Source organism: Rhinatrema bivittatum, chromosome 6 (genome assembly GCF_901001135.1).
Source record: "Rhinatrema bivittatum chromosome 6, aRhiBiv1.1, whole genome shotgun sequence".
Lineage (NCBI taxonomy): Eukaryota > Metazoa > Chordata > Amphibia > Gymnophiona > Rhinatrematidae > Rhinatrema > Rhinatrema bivittatum.
In genome coordinates, this window is record NC_042620.1 from 349,438,276 (window position 1) to 349,459,156 (window position 20,881).

General features: G+C 44.1%; 1 protein-coding gene across 7 annotated transcripts in view; it reads left to right on the top strand.

Moving 5' to 3' along the window:
* The window catches only part of ARHGEF6 (Rac/Cdc42 guanine nucleotide exchange factor 6), a 386,722-nt gene that overhangs the window by 323,205 nt on the left and 42,636 nt on the right, over positions 1-20,881 (top strand). For 6 of the 7 annotated variants that reach the window (XM_029607805.1, XM_029607803.1, XM_029607801.1 and 3 more), the window contains one exon: positions 10,035-10,146. The exons of the other annotated variant lie outside the window; for it this stretch is intronic. In XM_029607805.1, coding sequence (XP_029463665.1) covers positions 10,035-10,146 — 112 coding nt within the window. The remainder of the gene's footprint in view (positions 1-10,034; positions 10,147-20,881) is intronic. 7 annotated transcript variants of the gene reach the window in all.

The following is a 20,881-nucleotide window of genomic DNA, read 5'->3' on the forward strand; positions in this document are numbered from 1 at the left end:
CTGACTGATACTGACGCGCCAACTAGTACAGAATTCCGCAACTGATTCTGTGAACTAAGGCAGGATATAAGGACATATAAGCAAGAGATTTTGGAGCTCTTCAGCGACTTGAAGGAGGACATTGCAGATCTGGGGAGACATGTGGACGAAAATGACGTGCGAGTTGTCGCACAGGCAGGAGAAATGGCGTGCCTCCATAAGGATTACTCTATAGTCAAAGCAGATCTCTCTACAATGATAGATAAACTAGACATCGAAAATAGATCACGTCGATCTAATCTTCGCATATGTGGGATGCCGATGACCCCTGAATTCCAGAGTACTGAGGCAGTTGTCCAGCAGCTCTGCCTGTTTATCCTATTACAAGCCAGCTATTCTTTGGATCACTCGATCACAGACATCAAAATAGAACGAGCCCATCGTACCCTGGGCAGGAAAGCAGACAACAAGCCCTAGGACATTGTGATTTGTTTTCATAGTTCGCCGTGAAAGAAAAAATATATAACATTGCTCGAAAACAAGAATCCTGGACTTGGCAAAGTAATTCCATCTCTTTCTTTGCTGACCTGTCTCCACTAACTTTACGGAAATGGCAAGAAATGTGACCTGTTACCTCACAGTTGCACAAAGAAACTATCCGCTATCGATGGGTATATCCGTTTGGGTTATGGTTTTCAGTCCAGGGGTGACCTGCAAAGTAAAATCTATTGCCAAAGCCAATGAGGCCTTTACTTCTGCTGGATTAACTCCGATACCTTCAGCTTTGAGTGTGCAGGCCGTAGAGCCACCAAAGGAAGACACGTGAAGATGGCAGGGCATCAGAAAAGGCAATAGCCAGCTCACAAGGAATTTGGGCGATACCATTGTGGTCCCTGATGCGGCATGAAGGATTTATTGACTGAGTACTTAATTTAATTAGTCCTAATTTTCTAATGCCTCATATATATTTCGCTGTTGTAGTGGGTGTGAATGATATCACTTAAGCACCTGAGATGATTGTTCCACGCTTTTCAATTTATAAGTTAGTTGTTAACAATAAGGGTTAAAAGTACTCTTAATCTTGTCGACTGGATGGAACCACTGTTAGCCCACTGACTTTCCTCCACAAGTAAATATGGGTCTACATTGCACATTTGGAAGACTTGGAAATCAATTTTAACAGGCGATAGGATATATTACTATAGTTCCTCACTATACAAGAGCCTTTGCCCCTGGAATGTAGTCTGCTTTATTTCAGGTGTGGAAACAGAAGGGGATATCCAGATTCAAGCACCTATAGGGGCCACAAGGAATATTAGATTTTAACACCATACAGCGAACATAGGATCTCCCAAATGGTGCCTTATTTGCCTATAATCAAATTCGATATTTTTTGCAAACTACTTCTATAACCTACAATTTGAGGCAGGGAGTGTCTATGTTTGAATCCATGTGCATAAACAAGCATTTTATAAAGAGAAAGAAAAGGAGAAAAATAGTTGAGCGATAAGGATGCACCAAGCTAGAAGTTTTTAGTAACCTACATAAGCATATTAATGTTAAAATCAAACTGCCTAATTTGTTCCTAACAATCAGGTTTAATTTACACACCTAGTTTATTATTTTACATTGTTACCGTACTATGATGGCACACGAGTAATTTGTAATCTATACCACCCATATTTCACTTTATTGTGCCCTTCTGTAAACCGTTGTGATGGTATTTAACTTAACGACGGTATAGAAAATTTTTTAAATAAATACTGACAAAATGGAAAATACACTTTCAAAAATGTACATTTTATTAAATAGGGACCTCCCCAATCCTCCCAACCACTTTAAAGCATGGGAGCAAGATTTAGTTTTTACTATGTCTGACACTGATTGGTGGGTAACTTATATGGCAATTAGCAAAGGTCTTATTTCTGCATCCTTGATAGAAACCGGATACAAAATACTATTAAGATGGTAACGCACTCCAGTTAGTATCCATTGCTTCATTCCTGGCTCTACAGATAGATGTTGGAAGGGATGTACAAACCTTGGTTCTTATTACCTAATGTGGTGGAAATGTCCTTTTATACAGGTATTTTGGCAGAAGGTCTCATGTTGGTTGAATGATATTATCCCTTTATCTGCTACCCGTAAATGTGCTACTCAATGTACCTATCTCCAGAGGAGATAAAAGCCAACAGCAATTTATACAACAAATTATGGGCCTCATTTTCCAAAGCTATCGCAGGCTTGCCACTGAAATTGGGGCGGAGTCGGCCCGGAAGAGGAGGAGTCGAGGGCGTCCCCGGGGGCCGACTCCGCAAGGACGGCGCGCAGAGCGGAAAGGTAAGGCCCTTTTGCTCGCTATTCACTCCCAATAACTACACCTTCTAGCCGGCAGCGATCGCACCGCGGCGGTGCGATCGCTGCCGGCTAGCGCAGGACCGGCCCCCCCGCCTTGACCCCCGCCTCAGAGTAGCGCAATTTTCTAAAGTATCGCAGGCCTGCAATAGTTTAGAAAATGAGGCCCTATGGTAGCTTCCCAAAATGTGCTGTCTCGATCCTGGAGATCATTGCAAGTTCCCACATTTCCCACGCTTATTATAAAGGTTGATTATCTATATCGAATGGGGAAAATATATGCCCAGTGTCACAATCTCATTTCCAAATTTGAGAAAATGTGGGCACCATATCTATCATGGAAAGACTTATCAATGCTCTGTTTGGCTTACTTTGGAAGCTATGTCCGGAGACACAAATTTTGCCATTCACATACTACCTAAACCTAATCACATGGGATGAATGTATACAGATGTTTATCGGTATATTAAAGATCGGGACTCTCTCTTCTCAATCTGGGGGTGGGGTGGGTTCAAGATGGAATATATAAAATTATGGAGAGTATTGGTACACGTACATACTTTTGAGGTTCATAGTTACCTTCTTTTCTTGATTGTGTACTGTATATTCTTCAATAAAAGTGTTAAAAAAAATACATAGGACAAACAGTATCGCATGAGTATCATAGCTAAAATCAGCACAGAATGACTCTTTTAAACATAATATTTTAATTTGCAAAGTTTTCACTGTCAACTCATCTGGAGTTATTGGCACGATTTGTGTAAGGGTTTCTCTAAAGACTTCCCTCTTCAATCTCTTTATCAATAATCTGTCTAATATCAAAAACTCAACTCATTTGGAAAATTTTTGTTTGCATTATTCCCGACAAAGAATTCTTCATTTCACCTCGTGTGACAAGGCCTTCACTGGGGGAGTAGTTAAATCACAAGCAGATTGTGATAAATTGCAGGAAGACCTTGTGAGACTGGAAAATTGGGCATCAAAATGGCAGATGAAATTTAATGGGGATAAGTGCAAGGTGATGCATATAGGGAAAAATAACCCATGCTATAGTTACACAATGTTAGGTTCCATATTCGGTGCTACAACCCAAGAAAGAGATCTAGGCGTCATAGTGGATAACACATTGAAATCGTCGGTTCAGTGTGCTGCGGCAGTCAAAAAAGCAAACAGAATGTTGGGAATTATTAGAAAGGGAATGGTGAATAAAACAGAAAATGTCATAATGCCTCTGTATCGCACCTTGAATACTGTGTACAATTCTGGTCACCGCATCTCAAAAAAGATATAATTGCGATGGAAAAGGTACAGAGAAGGGCTACCAAAATGATAAGGGGAATGGAACAGCTACTCTATGAGGAAAGACTAAAGAGGTTAGGACTTTTCAACTTGGAGAAGAATCAGCTGAGGGGGGATATGATAGAGGTGTTTAAAATCATGAGAAGTCAAGAACGGGTAGCTGTGAATTGGTTATTTACTCTTTCGGATAATAGAAAGACTAGGGGGCACTCCATGAAGTTAGCATGTGGCATATTTAAAACTAATCGGAGAAAGTTCTTTTTTACTCAACACACAATTAAATCTGGAATTTGTTGCCAGACGATGTGGTTAGTGCAGTTAGTATAGCTGTGTTTAAAAAAGGATTGGATAAGTTCTTGGAGGAGAAGTCTATTACCTGCTATTAATTAAGTTGACTTAGAAAATAGCCACTGCTATTACTAGCAATGGTAACATGGAATAGACTTAGTTTTTGGGTACTTGCCAGGTTCTTATGGCCTGGATTGGCCACGGAAACAGGATGCTGGGCTTGATGGACCCTTGGTCTGACCCAGTATGGCATGTTCTTATTTTCTTATGTGCTTAATAATTGTTCCTTAATCTCGCCATCCACTCCTTAATGAAGTTTCTTCCAAACATGCGACTTAAATGAATTTGTAATTGGACTCATGCCTCATTCCAATGATGTAACTTGTTCCAAACATAAGATTTAAATATGTTTAAGATTGGGAATATATTGCCACAGTATTCTGATGTCTTGGGTAATATAGTAGGTTTTCTCAGCACCAAGCAAGGCTGTGCATACTGCTAAAATGTGGGATCAGAGGCAGAAGTCCATATTACTAGCAACGGTAACATGGACTAGTCTTAGTTTTTGGGTACTTGCCAGGTTCTTATGGCCTGGATTGGCCACTGTTGGAAACAGGATGCTGGGTTTGATGGACCCTTGGTCTGACCCAGTATGACATGTTCTTATGTTCTTAAATGGCTTTTTAAGGAACTCATGTCATTTCCAAAAATTAGTCAAGCAGTTTTATGGTGTCTTAAACATAGAAACATAGAAATGATGGCAGGAAAAAGACCAATCGGCCTATCCAGTCTGCCCCGCAAGCTCCCACACTTATTTTCTCATACTTATCTGTTTCACCAACCACCAAATTCAGGGCGCTTGTTGGTAACTGTTTGATTCACATTTCCTGCCATCCCCTGCCAATGATGCAGAGAGTAATGTTGGAGTTGCATCAAAGGTGAGCAAAAGGCTTAATGGTTAAGGGTAGTAACCGCCACATCAAGCAAGTTAACCCGATTCTTGTTTACCCAGACTGCACAGATCAATGCCTTGTTGGATGTTGTCTGAATGTAAATCCTCTTTTCCACATTTATCCCTGCTGTGAATCAGAGAGCAATGCTGTATATGCATTCAAAGTGATGTATCAGGTTTAATTGGTTTAGGGTAGTAACCGCCGTATTAAGCAAGCTACCCCCACGCTTATTTGTTTACCCAGACTGTGAAGTTCAGTCCTTGTTGGTTGTTGTCTGAATGCAAATTCTCTTTTCTACATTTCCCCCTGCCGTTGAAGCAGAGGGCAACGCTGTATATGCATTCCAAGTGATGTATCAGGCTTAATTGGTTTAGGGTAGTAACCGCCGTAATAAGCAAGCTACCCCCCACGCTTATTTGTTTACCCAGACTGTGAAGTTCGGTCCTTGTTGTTTGTTGTCTGAATGCAAATCCTCTTTTCCACATTTCCCTTGTTGTTGAATCAGAGAGCAATGTTGGAGTTGCATTAACCGTGCAAAGGCTTATTGAGTAAGGGTAGTAATCACCAGGTAGTAGCCACCATTCCAGCAAGCCACCCCTATGGCTCCTCTCTTCATTCTCAACCTCTAGCCTTTATGGATACACAGTGTTTATCCCATGTCCCTTTGAAATCCTTCACAGTTTTAGTCTTCACCACTTCCTCCGGAAGGGCATTCCAGGCACCCACCACCGTGTCCATGAAGAAATACTTCCTGACATTAGTTCTGAGTCTTCCTCCCTGGAGTTTTGAATCGTGGCCCCTAGTTCTACTGATTTTTTTCCAACGGAAAAGGTTTGTTGTTGGCCATGGATCATTAAAATCTTTCAAGTATCTGAAAGTCTGTATCATATCACCCCTGCTCCTCCTCTCCTCCAGGGTATACATATTTAGGTTCTTCAGTCTGTCCTCATAAGTCAATTTATTCAGACCATCCACCGTTTTGGTCGCTCTTCTCTGGACCGCCTCCATCCTGTCTCTGTCCCTTTGGAGATACGGTCTCCAGAACTGAACAAGGGGATCATCACTTCCTTTCTCTTACTAGATATTCCTCTCTCTATGCAGCCCAGCATTTTTCTGGCTTTAGCTATTGCCTTGTCACATTGTTTCACTGACTTTAGATCGTTAGACACTATCACCCCAAGGTCTCTCTCCTGCTCCATGCACATCAGCCCTTCACCCCCCATCAAATACAGTTCTTTCGGATTTCCACACCCCATATGCATGACTCTGCTCTTCTTGGCATTGAATCTCAGCTGCCATATCTTCGACCACTCTTCCAGCTTCTTTAAATCCCGTCTCATTCTCTCCACTCCTTCCGGCATGTTCACTCTGATGCAGATCTTAGTATCATCCGCAAAAAGACAAACCTTACCTTCTATCCTTTCGCAATGTCGCTCACAAAGTTATTGAACAGGACCGGTCCCAACTCCGATCCTTGTAGCACTCCGCTTAACACCGCTCTCTCTTCAGAGTAAGTTCCATTTACCATTACACATTGCTTTCTGTCCGTCAATCAGTAGCATGAGCTATGCTGACCTTTGGGTCTTCCCTTTCTATATATTCAGGGCTCCTAGTTTTCCCTTTTCATGGATAAATGCAGGTGGAATGGAAGTCTTCCGTTTTATCTGTGATGATACAGAAAAAAATAGGCTGTGGATGTGACTGAGTGAAGGTAAGCCCTTAAGGGAGAAAAGTCATCTACACGTTATGACCAGAAAACACAAAATGTGAAAAAAAATGCAAATTAATTATGACGGTGTTATGAAAAAAATGCAAAGCAAAACTCCCTTTATTTGGAGAAACATTGGGTCTGGAATATATATGTATAAATTTAGGTTTCATTAGTTATGTTACGTTGAGCCGTGTATGTGAGTACTGTCATTTACGGTTTCAAGTTTATGGTTACATCGCTGAATCGGGGAGTGAGTCTTACTAGAAATATATTTAAATCATATGTTTAGAGAAACCCTTACACAAATCATGCCGATAACGCCGGATGAGTTGACAGTTAAAAAATAAAAAATGTGAATATATCATTAATAATCATGTTTAAGAGATTCATTCTATGCTGATTTTAACTATGATACTCATGCTATATTGTTTGTCTATGTATTTTTTTATTATTATGTGAGTGTGAGTACAGTAGTTTGAATGAATGTGTATGATATGTGTTGAAAAGATTTTTAAGGGTTTAGGGATGTGTCCAGCGATGATAAAACATTTAGGGATAGATTTTATAAATTTGCGCAAGGGCGTACTTTTGTTCGCGCACCAGGCGCGAACAAAAGTACGCTGGATTTTATAAGATACACGCATCTTATAAAATCCGGGGTCAGCGTGCGCAAGGGGGTGCACATTTGTGCAACCTGCGCGCGCTGAGCCCGGCGCGCGTTACCTGTTCCCTCCAAGGCCACTCCGAAATCGGAGCGGCCTCGGAGGGAACTTTCCTTCGCCCTCCCTTCCCCTACCTAACCCACCCCCTCGGCCCTATCTAAACCCCCCCTACCTTTGTTGCCAGTTTTACGCCTGCTGAAAGCAGGCGTAAATCTGCGCGCGCCAGTGGACTGCTGGCGCGCCATCACCCGACCCGGGGGCTGGTCTGGAGGCCTTGACCACTCCCCCGGGCCGGCGCCACGCTTTCGGTCCCGCCCCGAACCACCCCTGACCCCGGTCCCACCCCGGACACGCCCCCTCCCTCCCCTTTTACGAAGCCCCGGGACTTACGCGCGTCCCGGGGCTGTGCGCGCACCAGCGGCCTATGCAAAATAGGTGCGCCGGCGTGCGAGGGTCCTGCACGCGTAAATCCAGCCGGATTTACGCGCGCAGGGCATTTAAAATCTGGCCCACATTGTACATTATTTTTGTGCGCTCTGTATAAATATTTGTAAATGTATTAAAATTTGAATTTGGATAATTAGATATAAAAAATACTTTCTCTCTTTGTATTCTCTCTTATTTCTTATAGTGTCATACTTTTCCAGGGCATATTAGGGTGATGAGTCCAGTCTTCAGCTATTTGCATTGCTTTAGTGCTTTACGTGCAGCATTCTGTCTGGAGTGACTCTGATGAGGAGCCACACAGTTCACACCCCTCGTTACTTACATAAGAACATGCCATACTGGGTCAGACCAAGGGTCCATCAAGCCCAGCATCCTGTTTCCAACAGTGGCCAATCCAGGAACCTGGCAAGTCCCCAAAAATTAAGTCTATCCCATGCTACTGATGCTAGTAATAGCAGTGGCTATTTTCTAAGTCAACTTAATAAATAGCAGGTAATGGACTTCTCCTCCAAGAATTTATCCAAACCTTTTTTAAACCCAGCTGCACTAACCACATCCCCTGGCAACAAATTCCAGAGTTTAATTGTGCATTGAGTGAAAAAGAACTTTCTATGATTAGTTTTAAATGCTACATGCTAACTTCATGGAGTGCCCCCAGTCCTTCTATTATCCGAAAGAGTAAATAACCGATTCACTTTTACCCGTTCTAGACCTGCATGATTTTAAACACTTCTATCATATCCCCCCTCAGCCGTCTCTTCTCCAAGCTGAAAGTCCTAACCTCTTTAGTCTTTCCTCATAGGGGAGCTGTTCCATCCCCTTTATCATTTTGGTCGCCCTTTTCTGTACCTTCTCCATCACAACTATATCTTTTTTGAGATGTGGCGACCAGAATTGTACACAGTTTTCAAGGTGTGGTCTCACCATGGAGCGATACAGAGGCATTATGACATTTTCCGTTTTATTCACGATTCCCTGTCTAATAATTCCCAACACTCTGTTCGCTTTTTTGACTGCCACAGCACACTGAACTGACTATTTCAATGTATTATCCACTATGATGCCTAGAACTCTTTCCTGGGTGGGAGCTCCTAATATGGAACCTAACTATAGCATGGGTTATTTTTCCCTATATGCATCACCTTGCACTTATCCACATTAAATTTCATCTGCCATTTGGATGCCCAATTTTCCAGTCTCACAAGGTTTTCCTGCAATTTATCACACTCCGCTTTGAGATTTAACTACTTTGAATAATTTTGTATCATCTGCAAATTTGATTACCTTACTCGTCATATTCCTTTTCAGATCATTTATAAATATATTGAAAAGCACGGGTCCCAGTAGAGATCCTGAGGCACTCCACTGTCCACTCCCCTCCACTGAGAAAATTGTCCATTTAATCCTACTCTCTGTTTCCTGTCTTTTAACCAGTTTGTAATCCACAAAAGGACATCGCCACCTATCACATGCCTTTTTACTTTTCCTAGAAGCCTCTCATGAGGAACTTTGTCAAATGCCTTCTGAAAATCAAAATACACTACATCTACCTTTTCACCTTTATCTACATGTTTATTAACCAGTCCATAGAATCATCTCATAAATGAAATAAACTTTAAAGTGACAAAAGAGAATCTTAACGATTTTGTTTCTGCAACTTACACCTGGTATATTTTCTTTCCTTGCACTAAAGTTTAATTTACAAACACATCAGTTAAGATTAGTGGGTTATACTTGACTGCCTGAATTTTGCTAACTGTGTCAAAGAAATGATAATTACAACCTATTAGCAAAACTATCCTGAGTTTACTGTTACACAAAATCAAAACACCTTCCCCCCACTTATGGGAAAACCTGAACATTCATCTATAAAATATTCAAAAATCACTTTCTTAGTTTGTGAACAAAATATGTATAGATCCCCATTTAAGAAGATAATTTGGCCACAGCAGGATAATTACAGAATAGGGATGATTCAGGGAGTTTAATTAATTTTTAGAGGGAGGGTAGAGTTTCAGCAGTCCTGACCAAATAGCACTTCCTATCTGTGACTGCTAGTACACAAAAGAATTTTGGCATTTTTTAAATAAATGCTATAAAATGTAAGATTCCCCTGTAGGCTTTTGTGAGAATGTAAAACACAAAACTTCATGCATGGTTGGGTCTGCGTATGAAGAAACAGGTAATACATGTAGCTGTATATGTGAGCCTGATGTCTATGTTAATCTTGTATTGCAGGATTATCTGCTTTACATGATTTATCATTATAGGTGAAATATAAGTATTTTTAAACAACTACAATTCTTATTTTGTCTCCTTTTTTGGTGGGGGTGGGTACAGCTTGTGTCTTAGGCTCATACAAGGATTCCATGCCTCAAGTTTTGCTTCCTGAAAAAGAAAAAATAATTGTGGAAGAGGCCAGAAGCAATGGTCAGACTGTGACAGAGGAGAAGTAAGTGACCATAGTGTCTGTTGGGCCTAATTCTGAAAGCATCCATTTGATGTGGTTGTATGTCATAGCTTTATGCAAAATACATCATAGTGTTTAACATAGTCCCCAGAAGCCTTGATGAGCTATTCCAGAAGATACCAATGGAAGCAACAAAATGCAGTAAAGTTATTGCTGATTCCAACAAACTACACCATTGGCCAGTGGTGAGGGTTGCGTCACTTTAGTTCCAAGTTGCTGAAAGACTGCCTGTTGCGAGAAGGTTTCTAGGTGACTAACTACATTTCAAACATGTATCTTCATTAGTCTCCTTAAAATTATTATTCTCACAGGACAAGCAGGATGGTAGTCCTCACATATGGGTGACATCACAGGATGGAGCCCTGTATGGAAAACTTTTCTGTCAAAGTTTCTACAAAGCTTTGACTGACACTGGCACACTGAGAGCACTGAGCATGCTCAGCCTACAATTATCCCTGTGAACTACAGGTGTCTCCCTCAGTCTTCTTTTTTCCGCTCTGCAGTAAGCATAGCGGTTAGGAGCTCTGTGAGAAATTCTAACACTTTTTCTTCACAGAAACACTTAAACTTTTACTTCACAAACATTTTTCCCTGCACGGGTCTCCCTTTGCGTATGTTTATTTGACGCTCGGTGAGTACTATGCCCTGTTTTTTCAGTTGGTTCCTGTCACCTCCCTGGCCTGCCAACCGACTGCGGCCTTCCCTCTCCCTATGTTTCAGTTAGCCACACATAGCCTGCGAGTGTCCCTCTGTGACACTCTGCCTGGTTATTAGCGCTAGTGGGACAGGGACTTCCACGGTTTCAATTGCTGCCAAGGCCCCTGTCGAGTTCAGGTTCTTCGATTTCCTCGGTACCCTCGCGCAGTTGATGCCCCCATCACTACCATCGGTACCCCTTTTTAGACCATCCTGGATTCTTCAATGCCATTGGTACCCCTGCCCCAGCGGTACACTGATGCCATCGGTCCCTGCATCGTTCTATCAGTGCCATTCATGTTTTTCATCCATGGCACTGATATTTCCTTGGGTTTCATTGGTGCCATCATCACCCAGATGGATGCCATCGACCCACATTTTGTGTCATCGGTGCCATCCATGCCCAGGGCACGTCCATCGATGCCAGGGTCATTTCCATCGATGCCATTGTTTATTTTATCAGTGTCATCGATGTCCAGGACATTTCCATCGATGACATTGTCCATGGCATCGATAGGCATCGATGCCAGAGTCGATGACATCAATGGTAGGGTCGATTCCATCGATGTTGTTGATGCCAATGTCGATGCCATCGATGCCAAAGTGGATTCCATCGATGCCAATGTCAATTCCATCAATGGCATCCATGCCAACATCGATTCCATCGGTGCCCATGTTGGTGCCATCGATGTCCATGTCGGTGGCATCGATGCCATCGATGCCATTGGTGCCCAAGTCAATCCAATCGATGCCGTCAATGTCTGTAGCCATGCCGTCGGTGCCTGTCTCCATACATCGATGTCCTCGACGCCCGCGTTGTTTCCATCGGTGTCTTCGACATTCCTATCGATGCAGTCATCGACTCCGTTGATGCCGGTATCATTTTTCCAATGCCAACAATGTTTTTTCGATTATTCGATGCCACATCGTTTCCACAGATACCTACGCTGATGCCGTCAGTGCTTCCATCTCTGTCATCATTGCTGTGCCCGGGTCATCGACGTTTTTTCATATATATTTTTGACGATACCCTCGAGGCCGCTTCGGCCGCCATCGACACCGTCAAAACCGACATAGCACCTCCACGTAATGCCCTTGCCTAAACACAGTGCTCCATGCTTTGGGTTCTTATTAAAGCCCCGTATTAGCCTATGACACTACATAGTGCCAGGAGCAGTGCAGGCATGCTGACATTCCGTCATCAGTCGCCATCCAAGACAGCGAGGACATCCATCTTGGCGCTGGGGAAAGACCGGGCCGAGCACTGTGGCACACATCGTCACCGACACAGTGACCATCCGCCACCGACGCCAACCAGCACATCAGTGCTTTCCTTCTCGGTGCTGGAGAATGCCCGGGACGAGCAACATCACCACTGCCATCGCCACTGTTCCGCACAGTGCTGGCAGTCCTTGGTGCTCCAGAAGCACCGGAACGAGTTCCGAAGAATTCTGTACTGGCGTCATGAGACATCGAGCCGCTGCGACGAGAGCCGGGTTCACGAGCTGTTAATTGGCTCCCCTGTTCCCGAGGCGTGCCCCACTGACATCGGTGCGGGATTGTGGCCCTCCACAAAATTACTATGGTAGTGCCAGCCATGCTCAGCGTGTCTCTTCTATACCTGTGCCACCATACCAGGCATCAGAGTTGAGATGGGTGTCTACTCCCTCGATGACTCCTGAAATCCACGAGCCAGCAATCTTCACCGGCTCGTCCTTCGGCGATCCACGTCAGATGGTAAGTACCTGCTTCTGCGGCATTGCCATTGAGATGTGTTCTCTAATTCGGGCTACATGGTTCGAAAAGTTCTAGGTCACGTACCTTTCAAGAACCGTATTAGTGTCACATATCGCTATGCCAGCTATGTCAGCCACAATACCAAGAGAACCCCTCTATCATTTCTTTGGGATTGCATCAGGACATTCTCCCATTTTCAGCAACGGGGCTCTGTACTGATTAATACTCTGGCTTCTGGTTCCTAATTCAGAACCAAAGTTCCAGATGCATTCGCTGATCTGCTAAAGACGAGATCCAGCAAACACTACCTCAAGTGCAAGTCCACCTCGAAGCCTGACGACAGGTCTTGATGTCTCTTTGTACAGCACACAGAAATGCGGGTAAGACTTTGCTGCTCACACTCCCGTGGGAGGTTACATGATATCCAGATTACATCAGCCCCTCCAGTTGGACACCTCCTGGTCTCCCAACTGGCTGGATATCAGAGCAGCCACCCCACTTTGTACCAAGGTTCCCGGTACACTCCCCCAGATGCTACAAAGCGCAGGGGGAGAAGGGGGGTTGGGGAGTTTTAATTACACTATTCTTTCTTTCAACAGAAAGTAGTTACTCTCCGCCCATCCTGGACCTCAGAAATACCAACTTTCTTCAGAAGGTACAAGTAAAATGGTATCTCTCGACACCATGCTTCCATATCGCAGTAAGTACATTACCTCTAATCTTTCTATGTGCTTCATGGTGAGTCAACAATTTTACAATCCCAAGCTCTGCCGGTTGCACCATCTTCGGCAACTGGGTTATTTCATTGAAACACTATCGGTAACTGCTGTTTCTCTACGGAGTGCAACATCATTCACGCTTTCCTTGCATAGACAGCTGCATAACCACAGTCAGTCCACGCAAGGAGTTCTAACTTCTTCATGACTCACTATAAATTTACTATAAATTTACTATCTGGGATTACTGTCACTGCCATAAATCCCTTATACAACACTTCTGGACACCACAGTCATAATGACCTTCCTGTCCAGCAACCGCGCAGACATTCTAATAAATTCCTACATGTCCCTGCGTACATATTCCATAACCTCAGCCCCTCAATTTTTCATTGTCGGGCTATGGGGTTTTTTCACTATGCACTTTCCTCATAGATCCAAAACTGCTATGGATTAGATTCAGTGAAATTCCATTATCAGTGGGTCTAAGCTGTTCATCCGCTTTCGTCCCTCATCTTTATTGCAGATCTAGAACCAAAATCCTAGTCGGATCCTGCTCATGCTCGCATTTACTTAGGGTTGTAAGTTTGACCTAAAATCTTCTCAACCCAATATGTGTCTATTCCGCTCCAGACACAGTTTCACTTAGACTTCCTGGAGCTTGTAGCCATGAGTTATACCCTTATGCCTTCCAATACTGCCTCTGCAACAAATCTTTGTGCATACAGACAGACAGCATAGGGACAATGTGCCTTCCAACACACAAGCATGCACAACATCTTAGCTGCTCTGCAAGGAAGCTGCGCAGCTCTACCCTTGGCCCTTGCTCACTCCACGCATCCTCGGGCCACTTATCTAAGAAACTTTCTGAACGCACTAACAGACCTTCTCCATATAGGTTCCATCCTCTCGAATGATCTCGGACTACGTGTAGCGAGAAACATCTTCTGGTGCTGAGGTCAACCGAACTTGCCCTCTGCTTCCGAATTGAACCATACAGTGCACAGATTCTACTCCATACACATGTTTCCAATGCATTCCCATAGACGCGTTTCTTCCGTCAAGGACCTCTTAAATGTGTCTCTTCCGCTGCCTCTCATAGCCAGCTCTCTTCTAATACTGAACCTGGACAGGGTTCACTGTTCCTCAGACCCACGTCCTGGTTGAGACCAGTATGCTTCCCATACTTCTCAATCTATCACACCAGTAACCAATTCGCCTTCTCACCAGTCAGTCACAATTCGTAGACTCACTGATGTTCTCAAGTACTGGCAGCGTCACAAAACCTTCCATACATAAATCCTACAATTCAAAATGGCATGATTTACCACATGACACATGCAAAAGGGTATTACCCTTTTTGTTTTTTCTACACCACTCTTTTCTCTTGCTCCCTCGGATTCTGCTCCCCAGACATCCTCCACATAGGTACAGCTCTGTTCCAGTTGGTGTATCGTTTTATGAGTGGGGATACACGATTAACGGTAAACCCCCTCCTGAGTCAACTTACCATGGATTATCCACTGATCAAGCCGCCTCTATTTTCACTAGTCACGGAATGGAACCTATATTTCGTGCTTATAGGTCTCATACGTTCTCGGTTCGAGCTTTTCCATTCCTCTCTTTTCACAGTATGACATGGGAAATTCTTTCCCTCATAAATGTCATTTCGGCCAACAGGGACAGTGAGTTACACACCTTGTTACATACTCATTAGACCCTGCGTTCCTCCGTGACCGAGTGGTTTTACGTATTCAAATTCATATCCTTCTTAAGGTAGACATTGCATCTCACCTTACTCAGAATATACTCTGCCCATTTTTCCCAACACCTCTCTCTCAGCAAAGTGAGAGGGTTTTTTCCACTCCTTGGACAGTAATAGTGTACTTGCATTCTATCTAGATCGCACTACACTCCATAGGAATTCCACCTAACCCTTTCCTTCTGTGGCAAGAGTCAACCTATGAGTTCCACTGGGCAAACAGACCTATTCCTCCTAATTGAAGGTCTGTATCTCTTTTCCTACCAACAAGCTGGCATTTCACTACAACACTGCGTGTAACCACACTCTGTTGCATCCGTCCCAGCCTCAATAGCTTCCCCTCGGCCACTTCTGCTTGTACATATTTATCAGGCTGCAACCTGGAGCTCTCTCCATACCTTCGCAGCCCATTATTGCTTAGATACGACTAGCCGGCATGCTCCATGTTTGGCCAGTCCGTCTACTCTTATTCTTTTCGGTTTCACTACCCAACATCCTTCCACCAACCCGTTACGGGTTTCAGAATGCCCTCCTTTCCAAATTCCACCCCCGTCATTGCACCTTTTGCGCATCGTGGGTGTATTTGGTGCACTCTCGGCCATCCTCAGCTCGGTACTCACCCATATGTGAGGACTACCATCCTGCTTGTCCTGTGAGAAAGCAAGTGTTGCTTACCTGTAACAGGTGTTCTCACAGGACAGCAGGATGTTAGTCCTCATGAAACCCACCCGCCACCCCGCAGAGTTGGGTATGTATACGATTTTACTTTTATTTTAGTTTCGCTTGTGCTTTTAGCTATAAGACGAGACTGAGGGAGACACCTGTGGTTCACAGGGATAATTGCAGGCTGAGCATGCTCAGTGTGCCAGTGTCAGTCAAAGCTTTGTAGAAACTTTGACAGAAAAGTTTTCCGTACAGGGCTCCATCCTGTGATGTCACCCATATGTGAGGACTAACATCCTGCTGTCCTGTGAGAACACCTGTTACAGGTAAGCAACACTTGCTATCTCTGAAGAAAATTTCTGTGAAACAGGAAATTATTGAGCAAATCCTCTTAAAGCATTTGTCAAAGTTTATACCTTTTTGCTTTCTGAATAGCCCTGGTTTCAAAGGTAAGTATTTTCAGTGGATTCATGTTGGGTCACATGACCTGTCACGTGGCACCTGGGCAACCTTCCCAAACCTAGAGTTATAGAACACTGGTTTCTAAACTTATCCAGCTGAGACCACAGCCAGTTGGGTTTTCAGGATATCCACATTGAACATGGGTGAGTCATATATATATATATTGTGATGGAGTGCAGCGCTGCCGGGGGCAGGAATGGATAAGATACCATAAGGCAGCTAGTAATACTAGAGCCCGCCAGCAGGTGGAGCAGGTGAAGGCGGAAACTACAAATCCCAGGTTCCTAGAACCACCACCTGACCTGTAGGGAGAGCCTGGAGGTGAGCAGGTGTCAGACTTAGACACTAATGAGTCACACAGGTGAGCCTGGGGAGCTAGAGGAAGAGGGCGTGCCTAGGTAGCAGCAGTGGCCAGAAAAAGCGAGTGCCAGGAAGCAAAGGGGGAGAAGGAAATGGAGGTAGGTTCCGGGGGAGAGGAATCCTCCAGCTGTCTCAGGGGCACAGCCTAGCCTGGAAAGGGAAACAGAGAACCTGTACCCTAAGGGAAGTTAGGGCAGGTGTGTTTGCGGGTGGACTGGAGAGCCGGGGGGGCTCAAACAGTACCTTTAATCCAGCACATGTGTTAAGGGGGTTTGCTGGTGAACTGGAGAGCCAGGGGGGCTCAAACAGTGCCTTTGCTCCAGCACCTGTGTCAAGGGGTTAGACTGCTGGAGAGCGGGGGCAGGGTCATTTGTTCAGCTCCTGAGGGGACGGAGCCAATGTAACAGATTCAGCTACTCTGCTTTATAAAAATGCTTTGAGGAACATCTCTCTCTCTGTGTTATCTTTGGGGGTTGGGGGACTGCTTCAACCCCACTCCATTCAAAGAGAACCCAGAAGCCCCGCAAAACCAGGGCCTGTGGAGACCTGAACCAAGGGAGTCCTGTGCGACTGAGGGACTCCAGGGATATCCAGGACTCGCGAGGGGCCTGAGCTGGAGGCAGCGGAGCGGCACCCAAGGCAGCACGGGCGGTGAGCCTTCACAATTTATATATATATATATATATATATATATATATATATATGTATATATACACACACACTGGAGACCCAGTATATGCTAATTTATCTTATCTCCTTTTATACTCACTTTGGATATCTTGAAAACCAGACTGGCTGTAGGGTAATGAAGACTGATTTGGAAATCACTTTTCTAGAACTTAGAACTGTACTGTTGTCAGTGCATACCATCACCCAGCATTTGCTGGAAAGGTCGGTTCTTGTTCAGCCTAAATAAGATTATGTTTAGAGCAGTGATTGCCAAACAGGTTTGGTTTTTCATGATATTGCATGCTGAATATTTGTGTGGGTTAGTATTCATATTTTTGGTTGCCCCAAACAGCCCTGTTTGGGGAGAAGGGGCTTGAGGATTAGCACTGAAAGTTATTGTTGTAGAATGCACTGAGCATGTATCTTCAGAAGGAGCACCAGATGGGTTGAGTAAGTCCTTGAGAATTACCACATGCAAAGAACAGTTTTAGGTAATTTGCTCCATTCAAAGGTAAGTATTTTCGGTGGACTCGCACTGATTGGGATTAGCTAGTTTCCAAGAGTATTTCTAAAGCAACTAAAATATCTCAAAGATATTAACCTGAAGTAAAACAATGTCTGCTGGGAATGGGAATTGTTTAGCGTACTAGATTGCTGATAAAATCAGAATAAAGTCTTACAAATACTGTATACACAGAGGTTTACTTACAGGAAAGTAATTATCCTGTTTATATTAGGGATGTGCATTCGTTTTTCCCAAATTAGGCAATTTCAATGAAATTTCCTAATTCGGTATGGTTCAGGAGAACCGAAAAACGAATGAATTTTTTCTGAAATTTTGGAAAAATTCATTTTTCAGGTTAGCGCGCACTAACCCGAAAATCGAGGCCCTCGGAAAAAAAAAACCCTGAACCGCAGGAAAAACAAAATTCCTGTGGGGGGGCCTCAAAATGAAGCCCGACACGATAGCAAAACCCAAAGCTCATCTGAGGTCAGGAAATGTCTGATTGGACATTGTGGAAAAATAAGGTATTTTATTTATTTTTACTTGAACAGTTTTATATACCGTTGTGTGGACAAGGTCCATCTCGACGGTTCACAATTTATCACAGTAAAAAGGGGAAAAAGAAAAAATACAATTATTATATTATAAATATCACTAAAAACTATGGGGCGGATTTTAAAAGGAGCGCGAATAGCCTACTTTTGTTTGCGCTCCAGGCGCAAACAAAAGTACGCTGGATTTTAGTAGATACGCACGGAGCCGCGCGTATCTGCTAAAAACCTGGATCGGCGCGCGCAAGGATATGGATTTTGTATAGCCGGCGCGCGCCAAGCCGCGCAGCCTACCCCCATTCCCTCCAAGGCCGCTCCGAAATCGGAGCGGCCTCGGAGGGAACTTTCCTTTGCCCTCCCCTCACCTTCCCCTACCTAACCCACCCGCCCAGCCCTGTCTAAACCCCCCCCTTACCTTTGTCGGGGGATTTACGCCTCCCTCTGGGAGGCGTAAATCCCTGCGCGTCAGCGGGCCTCCTGCGCGCCGGGACGCGACCTGGGGGCGGGTCCGGAGGGCGCGGCCACGCCGCCGGGCCGCCCTGGGCCGTAGCCACGCCCCCGGGCCTGCCCCCGGAACGCTCCCGACACGCCCCGAAAACGCCGCGCGGTTCGGGCCCGCCCCCCGACACGCCCCCGACACGCCCCGTCCGGGGCGGGCGGATTTACGCGAACAGGGCTCTGAAAATCCGCCCCTATATTTTTAAAACTATAAAATTACCAAAGGTTAAAACGTAAAAGCAATATAAGTAAAAGGTTAAAACACGCTAAAAATGCCTAGGGACTCCTATATTCACTTTACTCGTCTGTATATGCTTGGTGGAAGAGCCATGTTTTTAGTCCTTTCCAAAATTGTTTCTTATCTTGCTGTATTCTCAGATCCAGTGGCATTTTGTTCCAGTGTTTGGGACCCGCAATTGATATAGGTCTCTCTCGTGCTTCGCATAAGTGGGCCGATCTAATGTTCAGGATTGAGAGTAATCCTTTATTTGAGGATCTCAAATCACGCTGTGGGACATGTAATCTTATTGTGGATTTCAGTGAATTTTTCTTTTCTTAACACATTTTGATTAATTCTAGTTTTTATCTATCTGGATTTAACTTTAGACATGCAATTATTATTCTTCCTCCCACCTACTACTACTATTTAATATTGTTGTAATGCTGCCATAAGAGAGAGTTTATCCGGCTAATGTTAGGACAGGTATATGGGCCGATCAGAGTTAGCTGGATAAGTTATCCAGCTAATTTAATCTTCCTCATTACGCTCATTCTCCTCCCATGACCTAGTCTGTTAAATACCAGATAAATAAGTATTCAGCGTCACTTAGCCAGATAAGTAAGTATTTATCTGGCTAAGTGGCGACCGCTGACTGCAGCCAAATATTTAAACTGCACCACTTAGCCAGTAAGTTAGAACTTATCTGACTAAGTGGCGCTGAATATCTGCCTCATATCCATGTAAATTGGCTGTCTGGAAAATCCCATTTTCAGTGTGGCAAACACACGGACTATTAACCACGTTAAGAGGATGTGTTTAGGTCAGAGGAGGAAAAGTACATACATAAATGCATTTTCAAATCAACACACATTCTTTTCAAGCAGAATTCAACCCACACAAAAAGCAGGTGCAAGTGACTACATGTACTTTGCATCTAGTGCAGTTTTCAGAGAGAAAGAAAGTAATCGTGTACCTTCACTTTGAGAATTGGTGGAAAGTCTGCAGGTGAAAAGCATGCACAGCATTTGTCCCAATGTGGGCAGTTTGAAAATTGTTCCAATAGTATTGTGTGAATTAGAAAGCACCAATGGTGCAATGAATTGTACATAGGAGCTGTCAGCCTAGATCACATCAAAGTCAAAGACCTGCATCCTGTCTCCAATAGTAGAAAGCAGTGGGTGGTAAGAGGACATGTATAAGAAACATGAAAGCTTTACCATGAAAATGAAAAAAATCATGTTTCTTAGCATTCAGACAAGTTAATCCACACCATTTGGTTATGCACCTCAACGAGCAGATGGATACGGAGCAAAGCTGACATCATAGTATATGTTCCCCTGCATTGGCAGCCCACCAGTATTCTCCGTCTCCAGCAGATAGTGGATGTGCATCTTCCTACAGGGCATTGCTTTAAAAAAATATAGAAAATGAAAGAAAAGAAGGAACTTAATTTGCCCCGCTCTCCTGTGGTGATACCTTATGGCCTCTCCCTCAGTTGAGTTTTCCTGAGGTGATATCTGCGGATCCCTTCCTCAGTAGAGTGCCTCAGTCCGGTAGCTGGTTTTCCAGTGTGGTCTTAGCTGTAGAGAGTCAAACAGGAAGTGTAGGAAGCCGAGCATGGCAGTGAAGGCCTTTGCCCTATTCCCCCACAGTTGGAGACCAACTGTATACTCGGCTGAGATGGGCTGAGAGCAGGTAAAGAGTAAAAATTTAAAAAATGAAAATGGGTGAGGGTTTCCATTCCCCTTGTGGTCACCGAGCCTCAGCATGCCAATCCAACATCCATTCCTGCCTGGGGGATTCATGGCAGCTTGGTGATTCATGGCAGCTTGGTGGGTTGAGCAACCTTTTGGCTAGGCCCCATACTCGGGCTTTGCT